At 44.3% G+C, this 23,128-nt stretch overlaps 1 protein-coding gene across 3 annotated transcripts; it reads right to left on the reverse strand.

Moving 5' to 3' along the window:
- Window positions 1–340: 340 nt before the first annotated feature.
- On the reverse strand, window positions 341–20,712 carry IFT46 (intraflagellar transport 46). Of its 3 annotated transcripts, none has more exons than XM_064375469.1 (13): window positions 20,520–20,712; window positions 19,742–19,838; window positions 18,952–19,044; window positions 15,319–15,395; window positions 11,834–11,970; window positions 9,576–9,650; window positions 9,319–9,412; window positions 8,760–8,888; window positions 6,795–6,916; window positions 6,337–6,403; window positions 1,766–1,826; window positions 1,380–1,465; window positions 678–980 (listed from the first exon to the last, which is right to left on the reverse strand). In XM_064375469.1, exons 4-13 carry the CDS (start codon window positions 15,358–15,360, stop codon window positions 885–887), a joined length of 909 nt encoding a protein of 302 aa, XP_064231539.1. In that variant the 5' UTR covers window positions 15,361–15,395; window positions 18,952–19,044; window positions 19,742–19,838; window positions 20,520–20,712; the 3' UTR covers window positions 678–884. The 3 variants fall into 3 exon arrangements, with proteins under 3 accessions (XP_012325810.1, XP_064231539.1, XP_012325811.1); XM_012470388.2 differs by lacking the exon at window positions 18,952–19,044 and adding an exon at window positions 19,938–20,230; XM_012470387.2 differs by lacking the exon at window positions 18,952–19,044 and having other exon boundaries at window positions 341–980.
- Between the last annotated feature and the right edge of the window lie 2,416 nt (window positions 20,713–23,128).

Consider the following 23,128-nt stretch of genomic DNA (forward strand, 5'->3'; position numbering starts at 1 on the left):
CCTGACCTCATGATCCACCCACTTCGGCTTCCCAAAGTGCTGAGATTACAGGTGTGAACCACCACACCCGGCTAAACATCAACCCTTTGTTAGAAATAACTAGTATGGTTTCAGATTTCTGACTGGAGCTTGGCTGACATAACTCCTAAATATTTCCTGAATCTGTTCATCTCTACTACTGCCACCCCAGTCACCTCTCACCCAGATTTCTGCAATAGCTATGTTCCCTGAGACCACAACTAGACCAGTCTGGAGCCAGACAGCCTGTGAGGAAGGCAGCATTAACTGGAGAGAGACCCTTAGAAAAATTAAATTCCAGGAGAAAAATTGTTCCCCTTGACTGCCGATCTTGGAGGACTGGGGTTTCATTTTATTTCACAAAACTTGTTTCCTTAAACTACTTTTCATTTAATGCCCATTACTAAGCAAAGTTCCTTGTCTCTGCCCTATGCTCAGTCAGCCTCTTCTCCTTCAAATTAAAGAAGAGAGTAATCTGACAATAGAGCATTTGATTTATAAAATCTTTACCCACTAACTTTTAAGAATGAAAAAAAAAAAAAATTTCATCCCTCTCCCAAAAAGGGTATCTTTTAAGCTTTCCTCCCAATCTTAGCTCCATGGGATCTCAGAAATTCCAATTCTTCTAACTCAAATCCCCACAGTAGTGTAGATGCATTAACTCCCTGGGGACAGCAATTTGAGGCAGGCAGGTTTATTAAACAAATGTGTGCAGTGCCCTCTGGCAGAGAGGACAGCAGGACATGTACTGCCCTTGAGCCAAGCTGTGGCATAGGCAAGGACATCAGGTGGCTGACAACGATCTGTCCATCTCAGCTGGGGCAGAGGGGCCAGCTCAGCCTTGAAACAGCAGCTTGGGAGGTGTCTCAGCTCAAGGTTAATGTCTCCATGTCTCCAGCTTGGGAGGTGGAGTTGGATGAAGGAGTGAATGCTTTCTTGCCTTCAGCAAGAGCTTTAAAATGCTGCAAGGAAAGGGGAGAAGGAACACTGAGTATTAGGGATATGCTAGTTGCTATATTTTAGCAAGAATTAATTTCTTTAATGAACTCCCTTTTATTTCCTTCTTGCTTCCATTCATGAGGCCACTTGGTTCTCCTGAAAGAACAAGTGTCTTCTGTAGATCCTCACCTAATTTCACCTAAGGCCCACATCTCCTACTTACCCCCACCCTTTTTTTCCCTCCACTTTCCCTTTGAAAACTCCATCCCTGCCTCCTTTGTTCTTCTAATTATGGGAAACGGCAAAGGTAACTGGGCAGACACATCCTACATCCCTAGAGGATACAATCACAGTGGGCTCAGAGCAGTAGAACTGTAGGGGTACTCTCTACAGCTTAAGTCAATCCCTGAGGCTTGGCTTACCTGTGAGTTCTTGAATTCTGAGTACAGGGAAAAGAGCAGATGGAGGGACTGGATCCGACTCTTGTAGACAGGGATGTCTAGAATGGCTGAAATGAAGAAGAACTTCCAGGAATAGAACCAAACAAACTCTGGGAATTAGGGGGCACTTCTGTTTAAGCTAGACAAGCCCCTGCCAGATGGGATGTTACTATGACTTTGGGACTTAAATACCCAGCAGGTAGTCACATAAGCCCAAACACCACCTTTGAGTGCTGCCAAAGAGCACAATGGGCTTAAAAGGAAGGCTGAAACTCAAGATGCTATCTTCCCAGAGTAAACAAGCCTGTCCAAAAGCCTAGAGCATCTCTATCCAGATATGGGGATGAGGAAAGGAAGGAGGAACTCACCACAGACTATGTCAACGTACTCTGCCAGGCTGCAGTCAATCTCTGCTGTGGGCAGGCTTACCTGGAAGGGGCATGGGACGGACCAAAGTCAAAAGGCTGGTGTCAGTGGTTCCAGCACCACTCTCTCTCTCTGAAGGAAAAGAGCTTCTAGCATAAGACATATGTTATGGGCTGAAATGTGTTCCCCTAAAATTCAGATATTGAGTTCCTAACTCCCTTTACTTCAGAATGTGACTACATTTGGAGATAACATCTTTAAAGAGATAAGTTAAAACAAGGCCATTAGGGTGGGCCTTAATCCAGTATGACTGGTATCCTTATAGGAAGAGGAAATCAGGACAGAGACACGTAACACAGGGAAGACCATGTGAAGACACAGACAGAAGACAGCCAAGGAGAGAGCCCTCAGAAGAAATCAACCTTGGTTAGGCACGGTGGCTTCATACTTGTAATACCAGCACTGTGGGAGGTTGAGGTGGGCAGATCGCCTGAGCCCAGGAGTTTGAGACCAGCCTGGGCAACATGGTGAAATTCCATCTCTACCAAAAAAATACAAAAAAATTAGCCGGGTGTGGTGGTATCTGTAGTCCCAGCTACTTGGGAGGCTGGAGTGGGAGGATCCCTTGAGCCCAGCAGGTCAAGGCTGCAGTAAAGCGAGATCAAGCCACTGCACTCCAGCCTGGGCATAGAGTAACACCCTGTTTCAAAAAAAAAAAAAGGAAACAATAGGAAAGGAAAAAGGAAAGGAAAGGAAGAAGGCAGGCAGGCAAAGCAGAGAGGAAGGAAGGAAGGAAGTAGGGAGGGAGGAAATCAAGAAGGAAGGAAGGAAGGCAAAGCAAAGAAGAAGGAAGGAAGGAGGGAAGGAGGGAGGGAAGTCAACCATGCCAACAAATTGATCTTGGACTACTGAACTGCTAACCTCCAGAACTATGAAATAATAAATTTCTATGTCTAAGCCACTCAGTCTGTGGCAGCCTTTGTTATGGCAGCCTAGCAAAGTAATACAACATGCTCCTTTTTTCCCCCGATCAGTATGGAATTATAAGTAAAATCCACTGCCATACTCTCTTCCTGTGGGAATCTGTGAAAAAGAAACTGATACCAAGTTATGGCCAAGTATTAATAGTTATATATGCATTACTTGGTGTTATAATGCCTAATGATTCCAGGACACCATATGAACAGAGAAAACAGACATGACATCTAACTCAGGTAACAGGCTCTGGATCTAAACAAGTCACAGTGTAAGTTTTTAAACTACTGTTTTTTTTAAAACTTCTTTTCTCTTTTTACAAAAAACAGGGCACATATCATATCATTCTGCAACTTGCTGCAATTTGCTTTTTTCATTTTAACAACATATCACTGCTATTTCTTTGTGTTAGAGCAAAATAAGGCCAAATAATATTCCATTGCATAGTATTTCACTGCATGCAATCTAGCTATTCATTCCCCTAATCAGACATTTTCTCTCAACTACAGCTTCAAAATGCTCTGAGGAAAGAGACTTTCCAAATTCTTTGCGTTTACAATCAATTCCTCATACACACACACAAAATCATTCATAGAGCTTACATTTTAGTAAGGAAGAACAAAATAAGTAACTAAGGTCTATAGTATGTTAGAAGTTACTGAGAAAAAGCAGGGACAGAGGTCAGGGAATGCTGGGGAGCTGGTGCAGCAATTTAAACGTGATGGCTAGGAAGGACCTGTTGGTCAAATTTGTTCAGTTTCCTTTTCTTTTTTGATACCTTAAAAATTTGTTTTTTAGACAGTCTTGCTCTGTTACCCAGACTGGGGTACAGTGGTGTGACCTCAGCTCTCTGCAGCTTCCACCTCCTGGGTTCAAGCAGTTCTCCTGTCTCAGCCTCCCAAGTAGCTGGGATTACAGATGTGCACCACCAAGCCTGGCTAATTTTTTTCTGTTTTCAGCAGAGGCAGGGTCTCACCATGTTGGCCAGGCTGGTCTCAAACTCCAGACCTCAGGTGATCCGTCCACCTCAGCCTCCCAAAGTGCTAGGATTACAGGCATGAACCATCGCGTCCAACTCCTTTTTTCTTTTTTTTTTTTTGGAGAGAAGAGTCTCCTATTGTTGCCCAGGCTGGTCCTGAACTCCTGGCCTCAAGTGATTGTCCCGCCTCAGCCTCCCAAAGTGCTGGGATTACAGGTGTGAGCCACGGTGCCTGGCCCACTTTCTTTTTCTTATTGATATATGAAAGCTCTTTGCTTAGATAGTAATTTTTTCTATTACATATATATATTGGTATATAGAACGTTTCATTTCTATGAGTTTAAACTGTCACATTTTCTCCATTATGACATTAAAAAAAAAAAAAAAATAGAGATGGGTCTATGTTGCCCAGACTGGTCGCAAACTCCTGGGCTCAAGCAATCCTCCCATCTTGAGCTCCCACTTCTTAGGACTTGTTTTTTTAAAACAGTCTCTCTCTATTACCCTGGCCGGAGTGCAGTGGTGTCACCTCAGCTCAATGCAATCTCCGCCTCCTGGGTTCACGTGATTCTCCTGCCTCAGCCTCCTGAGTAGCTGGGATTACAGGCACCTGCCACCACACCCGGCTAATTTTTTTATTTTTTTTGGTAGAGATGGGGTTTTGCCATGTTGGCCAGGCTGGTCTTGAACTCCTGACCTCAGGTGATCCACCTGCCTCGGCCTCCAAAAGTGCTGGGATTACAGGCGTGAGCCATGGCGCATAGCCTAAACTACTGTGCCTGGCCTCATTATGACTTTTAAGTTTCTTATGACACTAAGAAATACCTAACCATCCTAAGAGAATTAAATTTCTCTAAGTTATAAGACACCTGAATTTTTTTAAAAAGAGAGAACTAAATTTCTACTGTATTTATTTCATTAATTTTTTCAGTTATGCTCCTTCTGTCTCTCCTATGTTTTCATATTACTTACATGGCTTTATTTTTACATTAACTCTTTTTTGTCCCCTTTCATTTTTATTTTTATTATTATTTTTTGAGATAGGGTTTCCTTATGTTGCCCAGGCTGGTCTTGGGCTCAAGCAATCTTCATGCCTCAGCTTCCCAAAATGATAGGACTACAGGGATGAGCCATTGTGCCCAACCCACATTAACTCTTTAATTCATCTGAAATTTACACACACACATATATATATATATATATGGTTGAGGCAGAAATCTGGCCGGGCCCAATGTAATCCCAGCACTTTGGGAGGCTAAGACGGGTAGATCACAAGGTCAAGAGATCTAGACCATCCCGGCCAACATGGTGAAACCCCATCTCTACCAAAAATATAAAACTTGGCTGGGAGTGGTGGCGGGCACCTGTAGTCCCAGCTACTTGGGAGACTAAGGCAGGAGACTCACGTGAACTTGGGAGGTGGAGGTTGCAGTAAACTGAGATCATGACACTGCACTCCTGCCTGGTGACACAGCGAGACTCCATCTCAAAAAAAAAAAAAAAAGGCAGGGCCGGGTGCAGTGGCTCATACCTGTAATCCCAGCACTTTGGGAGGCCGAGGCAGGTGGATTACCTGAGGTCATGAGTTCGAGACCAGCCTGACCAACATGGAGAAACCCCGTCTCTACTAAAACTACAAAAATTAGCCAGGCATGCTGGCACATGCCTGTAATCCCAGCTACTCAGCAGGCTGAGGCAGGAGAATCGCTTGAACCCGGGAGGTGAAGGTTGCAGTGAGCCGAGATTGTGCACTGCACTCCAGCCTGGGCAACAAGAGTGAAACTCTGTCTAAAAAAAAAAAAAAAAAGGCAGAAATCTAATTTAATTTTTTTCAAATAGTCAATTGTCTCATTATACCCTCATTCTATCACCATTTAAAAAAGTATCTTTCTTATATACCAAATTACCACATATACATGGGTTTCATGTAATACCATTAAAAAGTTAATGAAATCCCAGCACTTTGGAAGGCCAAGACAGGTGGATCACTTAAGGTCAGGAGTTCGAGACCAGCCTGGCCAACATGGTGAAACCCTGTCTCTACTAAAAATGCAAAAATTAGCTGGGCGAGGTGGCACGTGCCTGCAATCCCAGTTACTTAAGAGGCTGAGGCAGGAGAATCACTTGAATTGGGAGGAACTGCAGTGAGCTGAGATCATGCCACTGCACTCCAGCCTGGGCGACAGAGCGAGACTCACTGCAAAAAAAAAGATCACTGGGCGCTATGGCTCATGCCTGTAATCTCGGCACTTTGGGAGGCTGAGGCAGGAAGACTGCTTGAGCCCAGGAGTTTGAGAACAGCCTGGGCAATAAACCAAACCTCGTCTCTACAAAAAATTAAAAAATTGGCTGAGTGTGGCGGTGCATGCCTGTGGTCCCAGGTGGGAGGACTGCTTGAGTCTGGGAGGTAGAGGCTGCAGTGAGCCATGATATCATGCCACTGCACTGCAGCCTGGGAAGAGTGAGACCCTGTCTCAAAAAAAAAAAAAAAAAGGTTACCAATAATAATGACGCAGGAAGAGAAAAAACATTGGGCCCTAGAGCGAACACCATCCTTTCTTACCCTACCTCCTACTACCTTTCACCACTCACCTTGCCCTCCTGCTACTTTCCACTCACCTTGCCCAAAAGCTCTTCAAACTCTGGGGACCATTCCTGCATCAGTGTGTCAATGTCGGGCATGGGCCTAAAAGTATAGAAGTAAATATGAACAAGAAACATCAACTGATAACATCAGCAACCTCTAGATCAGGATATTCTAGGATGAAGGAGAGGTTTCTGGCACATTAAGAAGGCTTCAGGAGAACCTCAATCTGGCACTTTAGGAAGGCTTCAGGAGAACCTAGACTGGGCATACCAAAGTTGCCCAGGGCCTGGGGTTTAGAGGAGCTAGCTAAGTAATACCAGAGAAATTACAATCTTTATGTCTAAAATCTCAGCCAGTAGTTGCCAGGATCTACAGGACCTCGGGTTGATCAAATATGTTCCCAGCCTCTAGGCCTCTTCTCAGGAGCAAGAGTTCACAGGTGGTGAAAGTTACTATGGGTTACTGTTGTAAAGAATGTGGTATTTCTTACCTGGTGTAGTGCACAGTCGCAGGGGGCTTAGAACGGTGTAACTCAGAGATGCTCTCAATCCACATGTCAATAGCTTTGGGATTCTTTTCTGCATCTTCCAGGCTCTTTACTTTCATATGTTGCTAGGAAAGTAAGGAGAAAGCCTGGCTGATGGCACTGAAGTAGCTCTCTTGTTTTTACGGTGTCTCATTATAGCTGCTGTTGTTTCATATTCAAGGTTGCTGATGATAGCAGCTGCCACATGAAACAGCAGCCAAATGAAAGGGACAGGAAACCCTGATAAAATCTGCTGAAGCCAGGCCAGGCATGGGGGCTCACACTTGTAATCCTAGCACCCTGGCAGTCTGAGATAGGAGGATCACTTGAGGCTAGGAGTTCAAGGCCAGCCTGAGCAACATACTGAGACCTTGTCTGTACCAAAAATAAAAAAATTAGCCAGGCATGGTGGTGTGTGCCTGTAGTCTCAGCTACTTGAGAGGCTAAATGGGAGGACTGCTTGAGCCTGGCCATTTGAGGTTGCAGTGAACCAAGACTGTGCCACTGCACTCCAGCCTGGGCAACAGGGCAAGATCCTATCTCAAAAAAAAAAAAAAACAACAAAAGCCAAGTGCAGTGGCTCACACCTGCAATCCTAGCACTTTGGGAGACTAAGGGAGGAGGATCACTTGAGGTCAGCCTAGGTCACTTGAGGTCAACATAGGGAGACCCATCTCTACAAAATAAAAAAAATAATAAAAAAAAATCTAGCCAGGCATGGTGGCATGCACCTGTGGTCCCGCCCACTTGGGAGGCTGAGGTAGCAGGATTGCTTGGGCCCAGGAGGTCGAGGCTACAGCCACAATCACACCACTGCACTCCAGCTGGGGTGACAGAACAAGACCCTGTCTCAAAAACAGGAATTTGCTGAAGCCATGGAAAGGGGGCAGGTCAAAATGGCAGGACGGCCCATAATGAAATACCATTTTACACCTACTAGTATGGTTAGAATAAAAAAGATAAACAATAACCAGTGTTAGTGAGGATGTAGAGAAACTGGAACTCTCATTCATTGCTGGTGGGAATGTAAAATGGTACAGTCACTTTGGAAAACAGTTTGGCAGTTCCTCAAATGGCTAAACATAGAGTTTCCATATGGCCCAGCAATTCTACTCCTATGTATATACTCCTATGTATATACCCAAAAGAATGATAATATACACCCACACAAAAACTTGTATATAAATATTCAAAGCAGCATTATTAATAAAAGTGGAGAGAACTGGAGAATGAACAAAGAAAATGTGGTAAATCTATACAGTGGATATTATCCAGCCATAAAAAAGGTGGCCGGGCGTGGTGGCTCACGCCTGTAATTCTCAACACTTTGGGAAGCCGAGGTGGTTGGATCATGAGGCCAGAAATTCAAGACCAGCCTGGCCAAGATGGTGAAACCCTGTCTCTACTAAAAATATAAAAATTAGCTGGGTGTGGTGGTGGGCGCCTGTAATCCCAGCTACTCAGGAGCCTGAGGCAGGGAACTCCTTGAACTCAGGAGGCAGAGGTTGCATCGAGTCAAGATTGATTGTACCACTGCATTCCAGCCTAGCAAAAGAGCAAGACTCCATCTAAAATAAAAATTAAAAAAAAAAAGGAATAAAGTCATGACCAGGGTCTAGGAGGAAGTGGGAGAATGAGGAGTGAATACTAATGGGTGTGAAGTTTCTTTTTGAGGTGATAAAATATTAGGTAGTGGTGATGGCTACAAAACTGTGATTATATTAAAACTAATGAGTTGTGCAGTTTAAAAGGCTGAACTTGCTGCTATATAAATTATATGTAAATAAAGCTCTCATTTGAAAAATAGGGCTGGCCCAAATTGATAGCCATCTCTTTTGATAGATGGTAAGTCTACCGTACGAGTGCCAGCAAGGCCTACTACATTCTTGGCCCTCTCCAGCTGGGGCCTATACTAGGCTAGTATCTTACTGTGATGTTGTGCTGCTTAGAATTCTCTGTTAACCAGAGTGAGAGCACTGTAGGGTCCGACTGCTTTGTAGAAGGTTCATCCAATACCAACAAGCCAAGGTTGTCAGGCTTTCCATCAGGACGTGGGACCTGGTTAAGAAAAATGTAAGAAAGCAGAAAGGAAAATGAGAAGGCCCTAACAAGGCCACACCTGTTTCCAATAAGCTAAAGAGGAATAACTCTTCTAGTTCACCATTACTAGTACTAAAAGCACGCATATCATGCTGTACTCAATACTATCCAGAAAAAAAAATATGATCCATAGCAGCTTAAATATAAACCTGTTGTCCCAGATAATTAGGACGCAAATACATGACAAACTGTTAATATATAATGAGATATGTACTACTTAAGAGCAATGAGTATAATTTAGAGTTGAGAGCAAGGTTAAGAACTCCAATGAAATGAACATGTATAGAGGTAGCCAATGCTAGTCAAAGAAATTAGGGGAACCGTTAAGAGTAATAGGGGCATCAGAAGAAACAGTTAAGGAGTCATTTTCAGGATGTACTGACTATACCTTTAAGAATGCATCAATATCCCCAACAGCTGGGATAAAATCAGGAATGAAAGGCTTCAGTTTGTGGTCCAGGTCAATCAACTGAGGTGTGTACCTAGGAGATATTGTCAAAGGAAGGTAGAGACAATCAGAGAAAGTTACTTTACTATTCAGGCAAAAAAACATCTAAGGAGAATGACCCTATTTCAGACCAGAGGTAGGAAAGGTTTGGGCCAAGGTAGGGATGGTAGGGTATGGTGGGAAGTCCTAGTACTCACCTACTGATGTACTGGAAGAGTTCCTTAATCTCAGCAGAAACTGGCAAATGCTCATAATCTGCAGGGTCGTAGGCCCTGGGAAAAGGAAAATAGTTTGTTCAAGGTGACCAAAGAAGAGCAGAGGTGGCAGAGTCCTAGGTGCTGGTGTGTTACTGACTATAGGGACGTGATCCTGAACCTAGCTTCTGCCTCTCCAATATCTGCCTTTCCTGGTGGCTTGCAAGGCAACTTTAAGGTTGATTATACTTAACTCTCAATCATCTCTAAATCTAAAGGACAGAGGTGCAGAAAATCCAAAATATAATTTTTTTAAATGTTAAAATGTAGCATAAATGGTTTTCCTTTTAATGAAAGGATGACAAGAAAAGGTGGAACAAGAGATTTTAGGACTGGGCGTGGTGGCTCAACCTGTAATCCCAGCACTTTAGGAGGCTGAGGTGGGTGGATCACCTGAGGTCAGGAGTTCAAGACCAGCCTGGCCAATATGGTTGAAACCCCATGTCTACTAAAAATACAAAAATCAGCCGGGTGTGGTGGTGCATAGCTGTAGAACCAGCTATACAGGAGGCTGAGGCAGGAGAATCGCTTGAACCTGGGAGGTGGAGGTTCCAGTGAGTCAAGATCACACCACTGCACTCCAGCCTGGGTTACAGAGCAAGACTCGTCTCAAAAAAAACAAAAACAAAAAAGAGATTTAAATATCTGACATGAAAATAGGTTTGCACCAAGAAAAAAAGAAATTTTTATAGAAGTGTTTTTAGCAGCTATTATTTTTTAATTTAATTAATTTATTTTTGAGACAAGGTCTCACTCTGTTGACCAGGTTAGAGTACAGTGGCCTGATCACAGCTCACTGCAGCCTCAAACTCCTGGGTTCAAGTGATTCTCCTGCCTCAGCCTCCTGAGCAGCTGGGACTATGGGCACAGGCCAGCATGATTGGCTAATTTTTTTTTTTTTTGACACAGAGTCTCACTTTGTCACCAGGTGCCAGGCTGGAGTGCAGTGGCACAATCTTGGCTCACTGAAACCTCCGCCTCCCAGGTTCAAGCAATCCTCCTGCCTCAGCCTCCCGAGTAGCTGGGACTACAGGTGCACACCACCATGCCCAGCTAATTTTTGTATTTTTAGTAGAGACGAGGTTTCACCATGATGGCAGGATGGTCTCAATCTCTTGACCTCATGATCCGCCTGCCTCGGCCTCCCAAAGTGCTGGGATTACAGGCTTGAGCAACTGCACCTGGCCTAATTTTTTTTTTTTGAGACAGGGTTTCACTTGTTGCCCAGGCTGGAATGCAATGGCGAAATCTCAGCTCACTGCAACCTCCGCCTCCCAGGTTCAAGTGATTCTCCTGCTTCAGCCTCCCAAGTAGCTGGGATTACAGGCATATGCCACCATGCCCAGCTTATTGTGTTGAGATGGGGTTTCACCTTGTTGGTCAGGCTGGTCTCGAACTCCCAACCTCAGGTGATCCATTCATCTCAGTCTCTCAAAGTGCTGGGATTACAGGCATGAGCCATTGCATCCGGTGCTCAGCTAATTTAAAAAAAAATTTTGTAGAGGGAGGTCTTGCTATGTTGCCCAGGTTGGTCTTGAACTCCTCGCCTTAAGCAATCCTCCCACCTCAGCCTCCCAAAGTGCTGGGATTACAGGCTTGAGCCACCATGCCTGACCACCACCTTTTAGATTTACTCTGCAAAATCTCATGTAATCCCCAAGCCCGCAAATGTTTCAGATGGTGCAAGTGATACTATAGTACTAGATGAGGCAGTGGAGTCAGAAAGGGAGAAAAAGTCATTATTATGTTGGGTTTCTGGGATATCTGCAAGTCCTAAATATAGGAGATCAAAAGAGATGGTGGAATTTCACTTCTTTTTTTTTTTTTTTTTGAGACAGAGTCTAGCTTTGTTGCCAGGCTGGAGTGCAGTAGTACGATTTTAGCTCAATACAACCTCTGCCTCCCGGGTTCAAGTGATTTCCTTGCCTCAGCCTCCCGAGTAGCTGGGATTACAGGCATGTACCACCATGCTCGGCTAATTTTTTGTATTTTAGTAGAGACGGGGTTTCACCATGTTGGCCTGGCTGGTCTGGAACTCTTGACCTCGTGATCCACCCGCCTCAGCCTCCCAAAGTGCTGGGATTACAGGTGTGAACCACCGCACCCAGCCATAATTTTACTTCAAACTGATGCCCTCCCGCTCCAGTGTTTTGAAGGTGGTATTTTGAAGAACACCCTTGGCTTCGGTGTTCTCTCCTCACCCTTCCAGAGGGGCTCCATGCTCGTCATCATCATCATCAGAATCAGAATCAGTTTCAGGTGAATCATCATCATCATCGTCATCATCATTTTCACTAAAGCCCCGTTGAGGTGTCAACTGTGAAGTCTTTTTCTTCTCCTGAGATAGGGCAGGGGAGGCAGAGAAAGCTTCACATAAAAAAATCTAACGTACCTATGCCCAGCTCTCTATCGCTGTAACCAACATCCCACCCACCTGGCACCCAATCACCAGAAAAAGGAGGAAGCACTTCCCAGAAGGGGCTTGAGTGCCTTCTGCCCCTGCTCAGCTACAAATGGGGACTCCACTTTCTAGAACCATATTCCATTTCTCTACTTGAGACTGGGGTATAAATTCCATCTAATTTTATCTATTGTACAGATTACTTAGATCCTCAGAGCTCTGCATACACTTTAGACAGCTTTGGCCCAAAAAGCTATGGACTTTCAAAGAAGAAGATGGCAACTCTAATTATTTTGGAAGAAAATCAGGGAAGATGAAGAGGGAATAAAAACTTTAAGGGTCTTAATACTCACAAAGACCATAGAGAGGAAATCTAGTATTTAATTTTCAAGACTGCTCAGCGTAAGCTGCTTGAAACTACCGAAAGAAAAAAGTTCAAAACCAACCTTGTGCCCATCTACCCAGCAGTTTCTATGGACTTTCCATTTTTGTTCAGTGATATTTCTCTTCATGGAGTATCTGACCTATCTGTATTTCCCTTCCCTTACCCCATAAATTACATACAATGACGATACATTCTCTCTTAAGATAAGCGGCTCTTTTGTTCTTGCCATTATAACCTATCTTTCTGTGCTTCTGGCTCTCTCTGTACCATCCCACCTTCTCAAATCCATGAGAAGGGGTCTGGTGGCACCTGGGACTTGCAGGGGCAGGTAGAACAGGGTCCATGTCTTTGCTTTTGTGGCCTGGAGCCTGTGGCATGCCCTCTCTTAAGACCTGAAGGATGACCAATTGGCCCCCTGGAATAGGAACTTTCTAGAGCATTCTTTCTTAATTCAAGATTTGCCAAAGTTATCTTTAGTCACATAGGAAGCAGCTTTGGCAGAGGGAACTTTTAAGAATATACCCAGCCCAGGGTAGTGTCTCATGCCTGTAATACCAGCACTTTGGAAGGCCAAGAAGGGCGGATCACATGAGGCCAGGAGTTCGATACCAGCATGGTCAACATGGTGAAACCCTGTCTGTACTAAAAATATAAAAATTAGCCAGGCATGGTGGTGAGTGCCTGTGATCCCAGCTACTTGGGAGGCTGAGGCAGGACAATCGCTTGAACCCAGGAGGCAGGCTGCAGTGAGCTGAGATCACACCACTGTACTCCAGCCTGGGCACCAGAGCAACTTCATCTAGGAAAAAAAAAAATAATTTTTTCAATTTTTTTTTGAGACAGAATTTCACTCCTGTTGCTCAGGCTGGAGTGCAATGGCACAATCTCGGCTCACTGCAACATCTGCCTCCCAGGTTCAAGGGATTCTCCTGCCTCAGCCTCCCGAGTAGCTGGGATTATAGGCCTGTGCCACCATGCCCGGTTAATTTTTTGCATTTTTAGTAGAGATGGTGTTTCTCCATGTTGGTCAGGCTGGTCTCCAACTCCCGACCTCAGGTGAGTCACCACTCCTGGCCTGTCAATTTTAAAGGTTATTCAAAAGTAGATCCTTTCTGTTGCTTCTGGGTGCATACCAAATTAGAAAGATGAACCTTAAATACTGAGCACAGAATGAAGACTAGAAGAATTTAGGGTGATATACAAAATTTGGAGGTAAATTGGATAGGAAAATAGTTTACTTTTCCTCTTCCTCTTTAAAGTTGTACTTTGCAAAAACTCTGATATAAAAACAGAAGGCTTCATATACTACAGACAAATGCCTAAGAAATGACCTTGTATATAAGACATTAAAACAGGACACTGGTCATATAGTGGGACCACCTGAAAATGTTACCTTTTAGGCTTTTTATTAAATCAGTCCACATCACTACCACTTTCTGTATTACTTCAAATATTTTTCACCTGTGTTTCCAAAGTTCCAGTTCTTAAAAGACCATTAAAATGACTGGCTCGGAGTGGTGGCTCACACCTGGAATCCCAGCACTTTGGAAGGCCAAGGCGGGCAGATCACCTGAGGTCAGGAGTTTGAGACCAGGCTGGCCAACATGGTGAAACCCCATCTCAATTAAAAAAAAACAAAACATTAAAATGTAGCCATCAGGCCGGGTGCGGTAGCTTACACCTGTAATACCAGTACTCTGGGAGGCCAAGGCAGGCAGATCACCTGAGGTCAGGAGTTAAGAGACCACTGTAGCCAACATGGCGAAACCCCATCTCTACTAAAAATACAAAAATTAGCCAGGCAAGTTAGTACTGGCCTGTGGTCCCAACTACTCTGGAAGCTAAGGCATGAGAATTGCTTGAATTGAAGAGGTGGAGGTTCCAGTGAACCAAGATCATACCACTGCACTCCAGCCTGGGCGAAAGAGTGAGACACCATCTCAAAAATAAAAGCAAACAGGCCAGGCGCAGTGGCTCACACCTGTAACCCGGCACTTTGGGAGGCTGAGGCAAGTGGATTGCCTGAGGTCAGGAGCTCAAGACCAGCCTGACCAACATGGTGAAACCCCATCTCTACTAAAAATACAAAAATTAGCCAGGCGTGGTGGCGGGTGCCTGTCCCCAGCTACTTGGGAGGCTGAGGCAGGAGAATCGCTTGAACCTGGGAGGTGGAGGTTGCGGTGAGTCAAAATCATGCCATTGCACTCCAGCCTGGGCAACAAGAGTGAAACTCTTATCTCAAAAAAAATAATAATAACCACCATTGGATAATGTGCTATGGCTAAACACAAACGGTTTTAAGAAAGCACATGTGCAACTCTAAGGTCCTATATGTGTCTAGAGAGATGGGCATCTTGCCAGCTTTCTTTCAGAAGCAGGGTGATTCTCTAGGTTCACAGAATAACAGCAGTAAACATTTGGGTCTTAAGACCTCAAAATTAAAATCTCTTTCACAAAATATTGGCAGTATCACAAGTATTGACAATGAAAAAATGCCTAGACTGACAATTTCAAACTTGCTTTAGCATAAGAATTACCTGGACTACTTCCTAAAAATATAAATTCCCAGGCTTTTACTTTTGAGATTCTGGGTGGGGACTGGGAATCTGTATATTTAAAAATAAGTACCCCAGTTGACTCTTATGATCAGGAAAGTTTATGAAACACTGGCTTACATTTTATGAAATTCCTCACCAAAGTCAGCTGTAATAGCAGGCTTTATTCCTGAAGAAAAGTCAAAATCTCAAGGCTCTTTGCAACTGATTTTCCTCCATAAGTTCAAAGGTCCCTAACCACTGGAGGTGAGCGTTCAACAAATGTTTACTGTTGAACTGGTGTCATCTCTAACTACTAAAAACCCAAAGCAGAAGTTCTACAAGAACCTGTGAGTTTGGCTGTACCTTGTTATTCCTCTCTTCATACTCATCACTGCTATCAGCCATAGCCTCGTTAGGAAGATGGGCAGAACGAGGAAGTCCTTAGAAGAAAAGATTTTCCTTTAGATTATTGTTAAAATGATTTTTAAAGACAAATATTTTTAGTCTGTAATATTTTATGATCTAAATTTTTTTTTTTTTTGAGGTGGAGTCTTGCTCTGTCGCCCAGGCCAGAGTGCCATAGTGAGATCTTGGCTCACTGCAACCTCCGCCTCCCGGGTTCGAGCAATTCTCTTGCCTCAGCCTCCCGAGTAGCTGGGATTACAGGTGCATGCGACCACGCCTGGCTTATTTTTTGTATTTTTAGTAGAGTCGGGGTTTCACCATGTTGGCCAGGATGGTCTCAATCTCTTGACCTTGTGATCTGCCCATTTCGGCCTCCCAAAGTGCTGGGATTACAGGCGTGAGCCACCGCGCCTAGCCATGCTCTAACCATTTTATGAAACAAGGCTTATCAGAACATCTAGCTATAAGAGAGGAGACTCAATTTTAGTCATGTTTCTGCCAATTCAAATCAAGATATATTTATTAAACATTACTGTGCTTAAGGCATTGGGTTAGACATTATACTAATCAAATTATCTGCCATTACATAAATAATATAAACTCTGACCAGGAGCAGTGACTCATGCCTGTAATCCCAACACTTTGGGAAGGGGAGGCAGGAGGATCACTTGAGCCCAGGAGTTTTTGGACAATATGGCAAGATCCTGTCTACAAAAAAAGAAAAAAAAATTAGCTGAGTGTGACGGTGTGCACCTATGGTCCCAGCTACTCGGGAGGCTGAAGCAGGAGGTCTGCTTGAACCCAGGAGTTTGAGGCTGCAGTAAGCAGTGTTCATGCCACTGCACTCCAGCCTGGGCAACAGAGTGAGAGCCTGTCTCAAAAAAAAAGAAGGAAGGAAGGAAGGAAGGAAGGAAGGAAGGAAGGAAGGAAGGAGGGAAGGAGGGAGGGAGGGAGGGAGGGAGGGAAGGAAGGAAGGAGAAAGAAAGAAAGAAAGAAAAGAAAAGAAAAGAAAGAGAAAGAAAAGAAAACCCTTTGCCCTTGGTTTACATGTTAGTCAAATGAGATTAACAACTAGTAAGGTGCAGCGTGCTGAATTTATACTAAGACTGGGTTTGAAGATAAATTACTTAAACAAAATGACTTAACTTCTTTGAGTCTCAGTATTCCCACCTCTAAATAGGGTCCTAATATTTGTCACCCAAGGGTCTTATAAGGATCAAATGAAAAAATTTATGTGCAAGGAACTGACCCAGTGCCTGGGTCACAAATAATAGTCACAAGTTTGAATCTGAATCAGTATGCAAAGATAAGAAAAATTAAAAGTATAATTAAGGCCAGGCCCAGTGGCTCACACCTGTAATCCCAACACTCTGAGAGACAGAGGCAGGAAAATTGCTTGAGCCTGGGAGTTCAAGACCAGACTGGGCAACACGGTGAAACTCTGTCTCTACAAAAAATAAAAAAAATTAGCTAGGCATGGGGGCATGGGCCGGTAGTTCCTGCTACTGGGGGGGTCTAAGGTAGGAGGACTGCATGAGCCCAGGAGGTCGAGGCTGCAGTGAGCTGTGATCATGCTACTGCACTCCAGCCTGGGTGACAGAGTAAAACTGTCTCTATAAATAAAAAATTAAAATAAAAGTATAATTAGATGTAAGGTATTAGCTGGAATGAAAACATGATAAGTGATTTCTATATCAAATAAATGCAAATTAAATACCATTTTTTTTTGTTTACTCAATTAGCCCAAACTAAAAACAAATTATAATGTTCCCAGCTATCAAGTGCACAAACATGCTCAAGTCAAAACCCTAGGTGGCTAGGTCCCAAGGAATTGAAAACAGGGACTTAAATGGACACTTGTACACCTCTATTCATAGCAGCGTTATTCACAATAGCCAAAACATGGAAACAACCCAAGTGTCCATTAACAGATAAATGAATTTAAAATGTGGCATATACATGCAATGGAATATTACTCAGCCTTAAAAAGAAATTATACATTCTACAACACAGATGAACCTTAAAAACATCACACTAGGCTCTGCGCAGTGGCTCACGCCTGTAATTCCAGCACTTTGGGAGGCTGAGGCAGGCGGATCATGAGATCAAGAGTTTGAGTCCAGCCTGACCAACATGGTGAAACCCTATCTCTACTAAAAATACCAAAAAAATTAGCTGGGTGTGGTGGTGCCTGCCTGTAATCCCAGCTACTCAGGAGGCTGAGGCAGGAAAATTGCTTGAACCCCGGGAAGCAGAGGTTGTAGTGAGCCGGGATCTCACCACTGCACTCCAGCCTGGGCGACAGAGCAAAGACTCTGTCTCGAAACAAACAAACAAAAAAACACACACACTAAGTGAAATAAGTCAGCCACAAAAGGGTAAATATAGTATGATTTCACTTATGTGGTTCCTAGAATAAGCGAATTCATAGAGACAGTAGAATAGTGGTTACCAGGGAGGAGTGGAAGCAAGCAATTGGGAGTTACTGTTTGGGATGGTCTGAAAATAGTGCTAATGGTTACACAATATTGTGAATATACTTAATGCTGTTTAATTGTACACTTAAAAATTGTTAAAATGGCAAATTTTATGTTATGTGTATTTTACCACAATAAACAAACAGAAACCCTGGATGTCATCCTTGATTCCTAACTCAGGAGTCAAAACCAATCCAGCAATCTTAGTGATTCTACGGCCATCTGTCTTGTATAGTATTTGCCTCTTTTCCTTATTCTCAACTTCCTCACCAGAGGCCAAGCCACTATCATCTCAACTCAGCCATCCCAATGGTCCATTCCACACACGACAGCAACACAGCCTCCAAAGCTCTGCTTGTTATGCTTCCTGCCCTACCTCTCTGATCTGACTATATCATACAGTAGAGTCCCCTCTACTGTAAACTGGTCTCTTTCAGGTCCTCAAACTAAGCCAAGTTCTTTCAGGCTTCAAGGTTTTTCACATCTCACATACTATTTCCTCTTCCTGGCCTACTTTCCCTCAGTGTCTGGATTCTTGCCATCTTTCAGTCTCACATATCAACCCTTTAGATCTTCCCTGATCACCCTATCAAAAGTGGGTCTCTGGCTGGACGAGATGGCTAGTGTCTGTGATCCCAGCACTTTGGGAGGCTAAGGTGGGAGATCGCTTGAGGTCAGGAGTCCAAGACCAGCCTGGCCAACATGGTGAAACCCCGTCTCTACTAAAAATACAAAAATTAGCTGGGCGTGGTAACACCAGCTACTCGGAAGGCTGAGGCGGGAGGATTGCTTGAAATCAGGAGGCAGAAGTTGTAGTGAGCCAAGATTGCACCACTGCACTCTAGCTTGGGCAATACAGTGAGACTCTATCTCAAAAAAATGTGGGTCTCCTTCCTCACTGTTATTCTCCTTAACAGCAAACAATCTTCCTCCATCAGAACACTTACCACATTTGGAATTTGTTTACTCATTTGTCATCTGCCTCCCATGACTACAAGCATTGAGATGGCAGGGACATTGTGTCATTTAACACTATTTACCCAAGTTCCAGGCATAAGGCTGGCACACAGTAGGCATTTTAAAATGTTTGTTAGCCAGGCAAGATGGCTCACACCTGTAATCCCGGCACTTTGGGAGGCCGAAGTGGAAGGACTGCATGAGGCTAGGAGTTCAAGATCAGCCTCAGCAACACAGCAAGACCTCGTCTCTATAAAATTAAGAAAAAAAAAAGTTTGTTGAATAAATAAATAGTGTCCAGTCCTCTAAAAATATTGTGACTTGGGTTGGGGATGCAGGCTAAGAGCAGATTATGAAGCATCTTCAAAGCTGGGAAAACGTAAGTTAAAAAAAAAAAAATAACAGTGAATTCCTGGCAGATAGTGAACAAAGCAGTAACATGAAGTAAATGGTGATAGGGTTGGATTGGGGGAAAATCCTGTAATTTGGAAGGCTACGATTTCTCCCCCTTAACTAGTAAGAAAACAAACAATAGCAAGTGAAGTAACTTGACTCTGAAAGTCAACATATGCTATTATAAAATAGGAACTTCGGCCAGGTGCAGTGGCTCATGCCTGTAATCCCAGCACTTTGGGAGGCTGAGGAGGGTGGATCACCTGAGGTCAGGAGTTCAAGACCAGCCTGGCCAACATGAAACCCCATCGCCACAAAACTACAAAAAAAAAAAAAAAACTTAGCCAGCATGGTGGTATGTGCCCGTAGTCCCAGCTACTCAGAAGGCTGAGGCCAGAGAATCGCTTGAACCTCCAGCCTGGGCAACAGAGGGAGACTCCGTTTCAAAAAAATAATAAATTAAAAATAAAATAAAATAAGAACTTCTTGAAGACAACTGTGAATCCATCCTGTTCTTTGAGTACCATTTCTCTTCCTTTTCATTCCTTTCTTACCTTGGTGTCTTGGGGTTGGAGTATAAATACTTGCAACCTCTTCTGAGTCGTTAATCTCTAGGCGCTCATCGTATGTCTGGTTTTCAACAACTTTGGTCTAAGCAAAAGGAGACACGATTACATAGCTCCTATCATGGGACATTAAGCACTGTGCCAGGAGGTATATTCCAAACTAGCATTGGCTCCTTTTCCTTACCCAAGAAACCACTTTTTCATAAAACCGTCACCCCATCCAACCTTTCCTTAAGGCTTCTTGGCCCCTAGTTAAGCAGTTAAGTCATTTTGTTGCAGCCTTTATTTAAGAATTGCTGGCAGGCTGGCAGAGCAACCAGGGAATCGTGGTGGGAAAGAGGGCCAACTTCTGCAGCTTCCCAAAGCTGTAAGACCACGCGCAAGGGCAGAACACCATTCGTGTCGATGGCCAAGGCTGATGAGGTTTCTCAGCGGAGGCTGTAGAGGTTCTAGGAAGAGTTTTGCCTCTGGAGCCACCTGTGGGGTGGGGTGGGGTGGGAGGGTCCCCCAAAAGAGGGGAAACTTCAGTCTCTCGGTCCCATCCAATAATCCCAAAAGCATCACCTCCACCTTCACCCTCGTCTTGCAGATAAGATCCCACCTAAGCCTGTTGGGGAATAAAGGAATCAGGACGGTTGGTGGTGAGGTGATGAAGGAACAGTTATCACGGAGATGCGAAGAGGTAACCGGGGATGGGGTAAAGGGGACTCCTCTTAAGCCCCTCTAGAAAGACAGTACCCTTTCTGCTGGGGTGAGTACTAATTACCTGTAGCCCCTCTGAATCCGTCTCCTCTATAATGGAAACCCAGCCTAGGGCTGGGGTATCACTTCAGTGTCAAGGTCAGGCCACTTAAGAGATTCTACGCTGAGCAACTGCCTGTTTTCAGTCGCTAGGCAAAAAGGTAAGTTTTAAAATTCGCGAGATTTGTTTCCACTCTCGTGAGACCTCCCGCACGTTACGCCTCACCCGCGAAGGCTGTCTACGCAGGAAGAAGATCCAGGGGGCACGGATAAAGCCTCTCTGGGCGGCCAAGTCGCCCTGTCTATGGTTTCAGTAAATGCGTCTGTTGCGGCATCTAGCGGCTGCGGATGGCAACGCCGGCTGATGAATTTTCGGGCTCGCAGAGTTAGCTCTGCAATTTGGAAACGGTGTGCGTTTGTTCCACCTAGGGCAACAATCTCTGGGGGTGCAGTTCCTCCTAGATCAGTCTTGCCAGAATGTAGACACACTCTCCAGGGAAAATTCTGCAGCACTCTGTACGTCCTTTTCGAGCACTATGTTACATTATAGTCTCCCTCACCACAGGGTGCCATGGCATGGGACATACTTATCCTAATGAGTTATTCCTTGTGTATCTGAGGTTCAATTTTTTTTTTTTTTTTGAGACCGAGTCTCTCTCCGTCGCCCAGGCTGGAGTGCAGTGGCGCGATCTCGGCTCACTGCAACCTCTGCCTCCCGGGTTCAAGCGATTCTCCTGCCTCAGCCTCCTGAGTAGCTGGGATTACAGGCACGCAACACCACATCCAGCTAATTTTTGTTAGTAGAGACGGGGTTTCACCATGTTGGTCAGGCTGGTCTCGAACTCCTGACCTCGTGATCCACCTGCCTCGGTTTCCCAAAGTGCTGGGATTACAGGAGTGAGCCACCGCGCCCGGATCTGAGGTTAAAATTTAACCATGTGTCATTTCTTATTTGCTAAAGAAAACTGTGAATTTATTTAAAGTAGGATTTGTGTCTAATTAATTTTTAAACTTTATAACACCAGTACCTTGCAGAAATTAGACACTAAAAATGCTCGTTGGGTGGATGAATCGAGGAATAAGTGAATGGAGATGTAATGAACAAATATTTTCAAACTATAGACATAATTAATTTGGGAAGTCAGGGAGAGAGAAACATAAAATATTGGAGGCCAGGCGCGGTGGCTCATGCCGGTAATCCCAGCACTTTCAGAGGCGGAGCTGGGAAGATTGCTTGAGTCCAGGAGCTCAAAACTAGCTAGAGCAACATAGCGAGAACCACCTTCCCCATTAAAAAAAAAAAAACAAAAAAAAACCAGGTGTGGTGACACACACCTGTAGTACTAGCCACTCGGGAAGCTGAGGCAAGAGGATTGCTTGAGCCTGGGAGGCAGAGGTTGTAGTGAACTGAGATTGGGCCACTACATTCACTCCAGCCTGGGTGACAGAATGAGACCCTGCCTCAAATATAAATAATGAATAATAGGCCGGGCGCGGTGGCTCACGCCTGTAATCCCAGCACTTTGGGAGGCCGAGGCGGGTGGATCACGAGGTCAAGAGATCGAGACCATCCTGGTCAACATGATGAAACCCCGTCTCTACTAAAAATACAAAAAATTAGCTGGGCATGGTGGCGCATGCCTGTAATCCCAGCTACTCAGGAGGCTGAGGCAGGAGAATTGCCTGAACCCAGGAGGCGGAGGTTGTGGTGAGCCAAGATCGCGCCATTGCACTCCAGCCTGGGTAACAAGAGCGAAACTCCGTCTCAAAAAAAAAAAAAAGAAAGAAAGAAAGAAAATAATATTGGAAATTTGACCCTGAAGACCTACCAGAGGAAAACAAGCAAAGTGGCTTAAAAAATGAGAGACACCTTTTCTGGGATACTGATAGTTAAAAACGGAACTACATTAAAAAAAAAATTTGTGATCTGTTTTGCTTGTAATAGTGGATATGTAATGTGGAATACTTACTATGTAGGAGCACTTAGATTTTTTGGAGGGGGAGCACTTAGATTATATCATCTAATTTACTTCGCAACCTTATGAGTCAGATGTTACTACCAATTTACAGATTAGGTAACTGAGGCTTAGACAGTTAAAGAAACTTGCCTAAAGTCTCTCAGCTAATAAGTGCTGAAAATAGCAGCCAAACACAGGTCATTCTGATTCCTAAGAATCTGCTTTCAACTGTTATAATATACTGCCGCTACGGCAATCCTCCAGAAGCATGCTTGGAGGGTTGCTTTTTCTTCTGCGGTTTAATTCAGCTACGGTTATATTTCCAAAGAATCAGCATTAGCCGGGAGCGGTGGCTCACACCTGTAATCCCAGCACCTTGGGAGGCTAAGGCGGGCGGATCACAAGGTCAGGAGTTCCAGACCAGCCTAGCCAACATGGTGATACCCTGTCTCAACTAAAGATACTAAAAATTAGCCAGATGTGGTGGCATGCACTTGTAATCCCAGCTACTCAGGAGGCTGAGGCAAGAGAATCGCTTGAACCTGGGAGGCGGAGGTTGCAGTGAGCGGAGATCGTGCCATTGTACTCCAGCCTGGGCAACAGGGCAAGACTTTGTCCCCCGCTCCGCCCAAAAAAAAAGAATCAGCACTGGGCACGGTGGCTCACGCCTGTAATC

The sequence above is a fragment of the Aotus nancymaae genome, unplaced genomic scaffold (assembly GCF_030222135.1).
Source record: "Aotus nancymaae isolate 86718 unplaced genomic scaffold, 86718_ANA_hifiasm-v0.15.2.pri h1tg000012l, whole genome shotgun sequence".
Classification (NCBI taxonomy): domain Eukaryota; kingdom Metazoa; phylum Chordata; class Mammalia; order Primates; family Aotidae; genus Aotus; species Aotus nancymaae.

Excerpts from the sequence above, each read along its gene's own strand:
- IFT46 (XM_012470387.2), bottom strand. The coding sequence starts at position 15,360 with ATGGCTGATAGCAGTGATGAGTATGAAGAGAGGAATAACAAG. Across the intron at positions 6,917-8,759 it reads CTAAGCAGCACAACATCACA|CAACATATGAAAGTAAAGAG; the intron begins GTAAGATACTAG and ends TTACTTTCCTAG. Across the intron at positions 6,404-6,794 it reads GCGACTGTGCACTACACCAG|GCCCATGCCCGACATTGACA; the intron begins GTAAGAAATACC and ends CTATACTTTTAG.